Here is an 11,249-nt window from a genome sequence, read left to right on the forward strand (position 1 = left end):
GTACTTGAATGTATTTTTGAGGTTTAACTCCTGAGTTGAGTGTCACTTTAACTTTTCATTAAAATGGTGGAGGAAACTGGAGCTCAGCTGGCAGTCCAGGATCTTTAAAAATGGGCAGTATAATCACAATCTACATTGCCAATAACGTTTACTATGACTTTTCTTCTGATATGGATGCTGTAGTAGGTTTATGGTTACAATTTGAGCTCCAATGGAAGTTTGGGTGCACTGGCAGCTGATCCGGGCTCATGGAAGTAGAACACAACATGTTGGAGGGATACCGGCAAAGGAAGAGTCACCCAAGGCTGTTTTTCAACAAAGATCTAACAGTTTGAATATTTACTTCATCGGGGGTTTCCTGTTTCTTCAGGCCGGCGCACTTCGTGATGATAAGCTCATGGCATCTCTTGTGAACTACGCAAGTGCAAACTGTAGAAAGAAGACAGATATATTTAACTATATCAGCATTTTGTCAAAGACAATCGCAACAACCTATAGATAATAACACACTAAGCAGGCTCATTTACTAAGGCTGTGAAAAAGGATGGTAACCCCTAGCAACCAACAGTTATTCACCAACCTGAAAACAGTAAGTTGAGTGATTGCTATGCTTATAGTGCACCAGCAAAGTTCCTCAACATGTTTTATTAAAAGAATTCTGGTCCACAACAAAAACGTTTGTTTTATTTCTTATGCCAACACTGTTTATAGGTATAGATGTAATTTTCTTTCAGTCTCTGAAACCAGGAGGTCTGTTTATATCCACTTGAAGTTGAACTCAGAGCCTTCATTGCCTTTCCAGAGGGCGGTGGAGCAGCCACTGCCCAGTGTTCATGAAGCGGTACTGCTGCCCATACAGCTGCATGCATTTGAAAGGATCTCTAAATGGAGAAACTGTACGTTTCTACATCCACCAAGGCACAGGGACTTCTAGTTGTCAATGGCGTACAAGTGTGGTGAGGTCATTGCACTTGTAGTCCATTCATTCTTACTCCTGTTCCTGTAACAGGGACAGGAGAGAGAATCTGTAGGAGCCAGAAGATTAGGCCCGCGATCCACTCTTAGTGGTTGCAATGCTCTACTGGCTCCAATGCAATGCACTTTTTTTAAAATTATTTTTATTATTATATCAAGTGTGCATTTATTTTTAAAGTGGGGTTTTTACCTTTAAAACACTTCCTTTTCTATCTCAGAAACTTGGGAGGAATGCTATTTATATAGAACTTGGACTGTCTGAATTTGATATCTGGTGAACATTTCAAGTTCGTGCGGGATGGCAAATATTTGTTTTATACAAATGGTAAATACACATAAAAGTAACACAGGTCAGACTGGGAGGAGATGAGATGCCCAATGTGAACATGAGAAATAAAATCTGGCAAACACAGGCATTTTCCACACTTGTCACATCTCCAGCCAGTTTTCCCAGACAGCAAATCTCAATAAACCTATTCTTACCTTTCACATGTTCTATATAAAGAATAGATATTGTTCTTTATCTGATCATTATGGGATGAACTCACTAAGCATTAACTACTGATGGATTTGCCATAATTCCTGTCATTTTCAACCATGTAACTGATATTTGCCACTTTCATTGGCTGCTGTTGCTAAAAATAATGGTTTATTATGAGTTATAACTTAGTGTATTGAGTCTTATATTAGATAAAGCCTCTGCGGAAAGTTCTTTGTTATTAAAATAAAGTTTACAGATATCCCTTAGTATTTTAAATGAGAAATTAGACTGTTTTCATGGTAATGTAGCCACTAGGGGACTTCCTTTTCTGGGGGTGCAGTTTCTCATGCAGCCTCTAGAGGCCACTGTGCACAGGAGCTGGCAGTGAACTAGGACAGGCAGACATACGCCTGCGGAGAAAAACAGGCCCTAAATCCACCAGAATGAGGTGGAGACAAGTATAGAGAGAGGGTAAGGAGGATATAACTGGTCCACTCTTCTCTTATTTGTTGCCATTATGGTACCCCAGCTTTCTAGATATGCTTGAACTAAAAGTCCCAGCAGGTCTCATTGGCATCTCTCCTGTCTATGTAGAACTATAGGTGCCTCTCATGTCTCTGTATAAGTCCCAGCTAGCTCCACTGGTGTCTCGTCTGTCTTTGTGCTATTACTAGCCCCTGCATGTCCCAATGGTCCCTCTGGAATTTTAGAACTACTATTACTACTTTAGTATTCCCACCCGGTTCCACTGAGGAGTGACCTACCTTATCTCTCTAAAACTACAGGTTGCAGCAGGTCCCACTGACTTGTCTTTTAAGTCATGCCCACTACCCACACACCCAATTCTCAGACTGAAGACCATATACAGAAACCACATCAATTGCAGGATTTACTAGGTGTGGCCACCCTGCCTTAAGCAGGGGTGCCTTTAAATTTAGCTGTTGTCAGACTGTATTTAGTCTCAGCCTGATTTGATAGGTCTGATCCTGATTTGATTTCTCCTAAGCACCCTGTTATCGTTTTTGCATCTGCCTGCTGCTGGCTGTAACCTTGCCACAGAGGAGAGCAACCAATAATAGTGTGTTATGAATATTGATGTCTCCATAGCCAATCACTAGCAATTTCATGACCAGTGGTTCGTGCTGGGGGAGGAGATAAATATTCACGGTGGACCATTGACATTCTCTCTTCCTCACCTGGGGGTGGGGTGGGGGGGCTGCTGTGGATTGTCTGACCTGTCTAGGCCTGCAGCCTACAAAGGAAGGCCATGTGCTCACACTAAGGCCGCCTGGGCCTGGGGCCTAATGACTGAAGCTGAGGATGAAGATGACAGAGAGCAACTTCACCAGGTGAGGGGAGCCTCAGAAGTGATCCATTGCGGCAGCATGGTGATCTAATCTGGAACGGACTAGCAGCTTTTGTTTCAAGTATTGGTATTGCACAGCCAGGAGCTCAAGACACAGATTGCCACAATCAGCTTAAAGGTCCTCTATCTGTGAAGACTGCAAGTACTTTGTTCTATCATTTTTCGGAGTCTATTACAACTTGGGTGTCCTGTGCCCTGACCCTCTCCCAAAGTTCTCTAATAAAGTTAATCAGCATTGCGTCTTCTATGTGGACTTCACTTACCGGTCGCTACTGAAGGGTTGTTAAGTGCATTTGGGGCAGCAACACCATTGCAAACCCTAGACAGGCTAGGAAAGATCATTCTAGTGGCACCTTCAGGGGTGAGCGCTACAGAAGGGATATATTTCCTTACATCTCAAAAGACTTTCCCAATCTTCCTTTGTTTGTGTTAGTACATAAAAAAAAATTATGTCCTTCAGAATTTTATAGTATCTGTTACTGGAAAAATGTATTATGATTCAACCATTTGATGAACGAGCAAACTTTTCATGTAACAGTGGAGAAAAGGCAGTGGAGGTGTTATCTACAGATATTAATTAGGTGTACAGTCAAATTGTATTAGAAAAGCGACACCAGGAAAGATTGCTATGGCAACAATTCTGCTTCTTTCTTTCCTTGCTGATATTTAACAACCCTGCCATACTGGTCTTATCCTGTTGGAACACCTTGATATATGCCAAATGCTCTATTCAGACAAATGGAAGGCAACCAGCTGCAATAAAAGGACATCAGCCTTTGGCTGCTAATTGGCAGGCCACCCATAGAAAATCTGTGCAGGGTCATACAATGGATCAGGTACATAAATATTTCAAATCGGGTATAAAAACTGGGAATAATTCTGGTCAGATATAGCTGGGAATTATTTTAGATCAGGTATAGCTGGGAATTATTTTAGATCAGGTATGGCTGGGAATAATCTGGATCAGGTATGGCTGGGAATCATTTGGATCAAGTACGGTTGGTTATAATTTGGATCAGGTATAGCTGGGAATAATTTGGATCAGGTATGGCTGGGGACTATTTGGATCAGGTATGGCTGGGGACTATTTGGATCAGGTATGGCTGGGGACTATTTGGATCAGGTATGGCTGGGGACTATTTGGATCAGGTATGGCTGGGGACTATTTGGATCAGGTATGGCTGGGGACTATTTGGATCAGGTATGGCTGGGGACTATTTGGATCAGGTATGGCTGGGGACTATTTGGATCAGGTATGGCTGGGGACTATTTGGATCAGGTATGGCTGGGGACTATTTGGATCAGGTATGGCTGGGGACTATTTGGATCAGGTATGGCTGGGGACTATTTGGATCAGGTATGGCTGGGGACTATTTGGATCAGGTATGGCTGGGGACTATTTGGATCAGGTATGGCTGGGGACTATTTGGATCAGGTATGGCTGGGGACTATTTGGATCAGGTATGGCTGGGGACTATTTGGATCAGGTATGGCTGGGGACTATTTGGATCAGGTATGGCTGGGGACTATTTGGATCAGGTATGGCTGGGGACTATTTGGATCAGGTATGGCTGGGGACTATTTGGATCAGGTATGGCTGGGGACTATTTGGATCAGGTATGGCTGGGGACTATTTGGATCAGGTATGGCTGGGGACTATTTGGATCAGGTATGGCTGGGGACTATTTGGATCAGGTATGGCTGGGGACTATTTGGATCAGGTATGGCTGGGGACTATTTGGATCAGGTATGGCTGGGGACTATTTGGATCAGGTATGGCTGGGGACTATTTGGATCAGGTATGGCTGGGGACTATTTGGATCAGGTATGGCTGGGGACTATTTGGATCAGGTATGGCTGGGGACTATTTGGATCAGGTATGGCTGGGGACTATTTGGATCAGGTATGGCTGGGGACTATTTGGATCAGGTATGGCTGGGGACTATTTGGATCAGGTATGGCTGGGGACTATTTGGATCAGGTATGGCTGGGGACTATTTGGATCAGGTATGGCTGGGGACTATTTGGATCAGGTATGGCTGGGAACAATTTGGATCAGGTATGGCTGGGAATAATTTAGATCAGGTATCGCTGGGAACAATCACAGATTAGCCATAGATGGGAAATAGTTCAGATCATGTATAGTTAATTATAGTAAGTTCTATAAAACTCCTGACTGTAGTAATCAGAATGACAGAACTTGGCAGGTTATTTTCACCACATTTACAGGAACTTTTTTCTTACCTTGACATTGATATCCCTGTTTCCCTATTACACCCCTGTAAATAAAAAAATAAAAAATCACTGAGTGACATAAAAACAATTCTCATGTCAAAGTAAAAGCATCATAGAGGAGACATGGCTGGGGACAAGGTGAATGGGTATAGATACTGGCAATGGCTGTCTCAAATCATATATTTATATATCCCTAAGATTAGATGTGTATGCAAAGCCAAAACATTTTTTATATTTGTGACAGTAACGAGGTTTAAGCCTATTATTATTAAGTATGAAATTGTCTTCTCCACCAGCTTACAAATAAATGCAGCCTTTCATTCAGTTGAAGTGACCTTGGGTTGCCCTCAGTTGCCAAGCTCTTCAAATTCCAGCACAATATCTGCTAATCTGGGCCTGTAATCTTTATAGTTCTTAAGTGAAGCACTAAAACCTAAGTGTTTATTTAGAGTTTCCCCTGGACCTGGCGTGAATTCATTTAAGTGATTACTTTATGAACGGGATCGTACATTCCTAATACCAGGTTAATTGTTTTGCCCAGCTCATAAATCCCCTAATAAATTAGCAAATTGACAGGTAGGTAAACACACAGGACAAGGTAAACTTAACCACCCAGGTGACCTTGGAGACACACGTAGTTCTAAAACAGAGTTACAATATCAATCCAATTTCATAACTTGGAATTGGACAGTGATATTGTAAAATTAGTTGCACACATAACTGGGTCTCGTCAAGACAAAAACAGACATACCAAGAATAGAAAGGTTGCGATGGTCAGGGGCCTGACAAGCCACTTTAACTCTCTTGGCCCAACCATGCTTCACATTTACACCAAGTTTGGGTTTAATGTAAAGATCATTTCATGATGCACTATAATTTAGGGGTTGTTGCATAGTTTTGGATATGAATTTAACAGTTTGGGAGGAGCAGAGGAGGACTTCGTAAAGGCTTAGCCCTTCTGCTCTCCCTCCCCGACCCTGCACTCAGGGCCGGCTCAGTGACACCCCCTAGATGGCTGACAAAAAGATGCTGCAGAGGCAGCTAGAGAGGCTCTTGTTTTAACATCAAGAGGCTCATAAGAGCCCAGAAATGTTCCCCTTTAAAGGAGAACTATGGGGTTAAGGCTTTTCCCCATAGCTCTCCTTAGGGTAACGGGAGGACACAAATTAGCGTCCTACCGTCACCCTAGGCTCAGTATACCGCGAGCTGTAGATTGCGGTATACTGAGACGCCGCAGTATACCGTGAGCTGCTGCTCGCGGTATACTGAGACGCCGCAGCTGAAGCGGATCCCGACAATTATGTCTGGATCCGCCCAGCTGCGTGACTGACAGCTGGCTCTGCCTATCTAGAGGCAGAGCCAGCTGTACCCACCCCCTCCCCTGTCTGTTCCGCCAGTCAGCGCTGGAGGATCGGGGAGGGGGGAATCCAGCCCCTCCCGTCACGGCAGAGAGCCATGACAGGATCGAGAGGTGAGCGAACGCCGGTATGTGTTTGCTCACCTCCCGATCTACTAAGCCAACCTGTGACAGTCTCATTGTCACAGGTCGGCTAGAACTATGAGTTGAGTGGAAAGCACTCACCTCATAGTTCTCCTTTAATATCTGTAAATCATCTGTACAAGCCTTGGTTGGAGAACAACCATTCAGACACATCTTTTGTTTCTTAAACTCTGTCAGAACTCATAAACCCAGGAGTGTTAAGTATTCTCTTTTATTCGTTTTGGGTTTTTTTATATATAAAATGAGTGGAATTGACAATTGTGACCGTTATCACAGAAACAGAAGGTGACGGGAATCTTCCAATAGTCATGCTTGTTCCAGTGACAAATGTCTAAGAGCGGATTCTCCTCACTTTGGTGATATTTGTTCTTACTTCCTGTTTTGTTTTTGAGACAGGAAGCAAAGGAAAATCTTCCCGCCATATATGAGACTGCAAAAAAAATAAAAAATCCCCGATAGGACCATAACAACAACAAAAATAGCTTTGAGTTTACATACATTAATTAATTTGTGTCTTTTTGTAATTACTTTTCCAGCATGTGTAAGCATGAAATGGAATGCAATACAAAGTATGCACTGCCTAGCCCATTGTTTAGGTTTTGGATGGACTGGAGAAGCGCCAAGCTTTTATTACGGTTTGTGTTCCTGCTGGTTAAATTCATCCTCTCTAATAGTCGTGAGGAAATCCAAAATTTTAGAGTTGTCACCAGGGTAAGAGGTTGGGGTAAACCCTGCAATGAGGAAACATGTTCCTATGACTATTCTCTAAAATGGGATTTTCATTCACTTTGGAGAGATCCCCTCTCATTTCCTCCTTTCACTTTGGAGAGATCCCCTCTCATTTCCTCCTGTCCCTCCAGGACAGGAAGTGAAATCTCTCCAGCAGGACAAAGACAGCAAAAAACAAGCCTTGACCCACCCAAAACTAAATAAAAAGTTTTGTATATACATAAAATGTGAAGTCTTAAATAATGTATAATGTTTTTCCATCTTTATTAAAAATAATGACAGAAAGGCAATAAGCTCTTACCATACATATCAATCTTATGCATTGACTAGTTCTAGTAGCCAGGTATCATAAAAGCCTTTAAAAGGTGTAATAGCAATTTTCTGGGTTGATATTTATGATGAGTGCTCTTATGATGTCTGCATTATGTGTTTTGTTAAACACATAATGCAGTATACAATAATAAAGTATACAATGTGCAAGGCATTTGATGTCACAGGTGGAGTTGCACGTTCTGTGGAGATCATAATAGCTATAGCAGAAAATAAATCATTTTGTTACTTTTTCCATTCAAATATCTCTCCTGCACTGGCGTGAGTTGACTAATGCAGCCTCCAGGAAGACGTCTGAAGTGAAGACTCTCTTCCTGTTATGTATGCTGGCAGGATTTAGACGTCAGCAGGATAAATGTACAGCAGAAGAGAAACATAGCTTGCAAATTTACTACAAGCATTCTGCAGCTTATGCTTACTTGATGGAAGAAGAACTTACTGACATGATCGTTGGGTTACCCCTAAACAGCTCAAACAGAGAATAGTGACTTTTATGTAGATTTCGGTGAGATTAGCAGCAAAAAATACATAGTTCACGGCAACTAACTTGAATCCTCTATATGCATCTAACTTGAATCCTCCATTAAAAAGGCCACAGCCAATCAGACTACCTTTAACCCTTTTACTGCCAAGGACACAAGGGTTACATCATAACAGAACTGCTTGCAGCTGGCTTCTTCAGTAAGCCCTACATCCTCTCCTCCAGAGAATAGCTGTGATCAGCTGCAGACAAGTCACTGATTGCAGCCATTCAAAAAAATGTGACCAGCATCAACACCGCCCCCCAAAAATCCCCAACTGCCCTGGTCACCACTCCAATGTTTATTCACAACTGTAGGGATTGGTATGCCATGTTTACTAAATTACATTCATTCAACTTTATGCAGAGTATAACAGCGAGTTGTGTCACATTGATGCACATTGCAATGCACTGTTGCTTGTTGTAACACACTGCATTGTGATAAAGTGTAACGCTGGATCATTTTATCGCAGCACACACCAGCGCAGCACTTACACAGCACTGCAGATCGGGTATTATTGCAACACATGAGTGTGAACTCAAACTCTAGATTTTTAGTGCAAGTTGCTTATTCACAGTTTTGCGTACCTTCGATTTTTAACCATTTCGCAAAAAAAGGCACAATGTAAAATTTACAAAAATCTGTTATTTATTAACTCAATACAATGTTACCTTTTCGATTTAGTATGAATTTTGTAAGTTACCTTGTGTTTGTGTGCGCACACTATTGCGCATCCTGAAACACCTTAAACTGGCACAAAACACTCGTCACTGCATAAAACTCCCAGCATGCACCAGGGATTTGTGACTTACCATATAAAATCTCTGCAGTGTGAACAGTACGTAGGTTGCCTAAGGTACGTTGCCATAAATTTGTGCCCATTAACTTGATGAACCCTTCGCCGAACTGCCCCCTGCCGTTTCCTGGGGCGCATTCGCTCCCTGAAGACTCGTTCTTCATTTTCTTTTGGGGCTAGGGTAAAAAAATACAGACAAATCAATATATTGATAAACAATATGAAGAACATAAGCTATAAAAGTTATTTTGGGCAAAACACAAACTAGGTACAAAAAAACAGCACAAATGCATCAATCGATATCCTGAAATTTCATAAGAATAGGATCACAGAGTTGCATGGCCTTATGGAGAAAGATTTTTGTTGCATACATTTGCAAATATACGTAAGGTAGCAATGCTGTACCTCTGTTTTTATTCTGCCTAGATAAGACTGAATGGCATTTCAATTATCCTGGAACACCAGCCAGTCTTATTAGGGTTCTCATCAGCGGCTCGGAGCCATAGGGTAGAGCTTGATAGCTAGTGACCGGAAGTGATGTACCGGGCTGCATCCGATGTTTGCTACCAGACACACCGTGAAAGCTGAGGCTGTGACTGAAGCACTAGTCGCAGCAATTGCCCGGAGTGGGTCCTCTTCACGGGAGTCACAGGAAAGATTAAAAAAAAGTTGTGCAAAAATTGGTGGGAGCTTATTTGTTTTAATAAAGTTTTGTTCGTGTCCCATTTGAGAATATTCTCTTTTGAACATTGCCGGGGAACTACAAGCTGGAGACTAGTTTTGTACCCAGGTCCACCATCAGAAATCATGGGGCCCATACAGCCTACTTGACAGAGCAACCTCGACAACCATAATTCCCCCCAGCTGGACATGATGTTGTGTCTGTTCAGAGTGGCAGTCAACCAACTTCAACCTTTGTCTCTATTCCCCTAGAATGGTTTGCAGGGCAGGCTGATATCCAGTGCCCCATGTTCTGTACAGCTACATGCTTTCCCTGATGCAGAGTCGGACATTGTCCCTAGGAAAACTTTGGCAAGCCCAGGTATCACACATCCCATAGAGTAACACTCACCATATTGCTCCTCAATGTTTTCCAGGTCCACCTCCCCATATTGCTCGTACCAGCTCTCGCTGCCCCTTCTCCAACTGAGCTCCCTCTGCCCATTCTGTTCATCTGCAAATTACAGCCACAACTCCTACTGCTGCTTATGTTTGGAGAGGTAGGGGGTTCCCCTGGTTCATCCCAGCAACTCATTTCTCTGTCGGAATTATCCAAAACTTAAACTTAGCATGGTGGGGGGAAGATGGCAGACAGTGTGCTAACACAAGACTAACAACTGACAGCAGGATTGCCATTAGAATCCTGGAGTCCATACAGTCTTCCTGCCAAGCCTGGGCCCCCCTGCTGACCTGACGTGGCCCAGGCCCGGTACAGAAAGGATGCCTATGCCCCCCCCCACAAACACACACACACCTTATCAGCAAACCTGTTTGTACCTGTGAAGGTAGATCTGTTATCCGCAGGAGTAAAAAGCGGATTTAGACAATACTCCATTGCTGACAGGACTCACATACAACACAAAAAGAGGTAAGCCACTATATACTACACATATTCTGAAGGTTCCCGAGCCTTACTAACACCTAAGCAGTGATTTAACTATAACAAACACCACCTGTGGTTTTTATCAAGAGGACAAAGATGTGATCAACACTGTGAGAGTGGGGAAGTTGTATTCAACAACCAAATGGTGATTCTGAATTGTCTAAATGGCTGAAATCCTACTCGGAGAGTCTGTACTTGGACACTGGGTGAGCCATTTGATTATTGGGACCTTTTTGTCATCCTTGTGTTTAGGTAATCATTTATCCATTGAAAACAATATATTTAATATATATAATTTAAGAATAGATAAAGTGGGTTCCTGTCCATTTGATCTCCCCAGAAAGCCCCCGCTGGAACATTGTGCATACCGTTATCAGGACTCCGGCTTTACCTTCGCCTTACTATCCCTCCTCTCCCATCCCTCTGCTCCCGTGACTTGCGGGTGTTGGATGATCTAATTAATAGCCATGAACTGTCAGGTATGTGAAGTGACTAACTCAAAAAACAGTTGAATTAATTCTATAAAATGGCTAATATATATATATATATGCTGTCTTGTACGCTATGAAATTGTCATATTATGGATTTTCAGGACTCTTGAGGAAGCAATACTGCGAAACGTGTCGAGTCTGTACAATTAAGTACATTATTTGTTATATTGATGCAGTCAACTGTGTATGTTATTACTGTATATTTGATCACAACAAACAAA

General features: G+C 42.5%; 1 protein-coding gene across 1 annotated transcript in view; it reads right to left on the reverse strand.

Moving 5' to 3' along the window:
- PRKCE (protein kinase C epsilon) overlaps positions 1–11,249 on the reverse strand; it is a 306,814-nt gene that overhangs the window by 116,004 nt on the left and 179,561 nt on the right. Inside the window, exons 3-5 of the mRNA XM_018576287.1 lie at positions 8,951–9,110; positions 5,067–5,101; positions 344–429 (exon numbers count right to left, since the gene is read on the reverse strand). Of these exons, the coding sequence (XP_018431789.1) occupies positions 344–429; positions 5,067–5,101; positions 8,951–9,110 (281 nt within the window). The remainder of the gene's footprint in view (positions 1–343; positions 430–5,066; positions 5,102–8,950; positions 9,111–11,249) is intronic.

This window comes from Nanorana parkeri, unplaced genomic scaffold, assembly GCF_000935625.1.
Source record: "Nanorana parkeri isolate BGI_ZX_2015 unplaced genomic scaffold, ASM93562v1 scaffold63, whole genome shotgun sequence".
Taxonomy (NCBI): Eukaryota; Metazoa; Chordata; class Amphibia; order Anura; family Dicroglossidae; genus Nanorana; species Nanorana parkeri.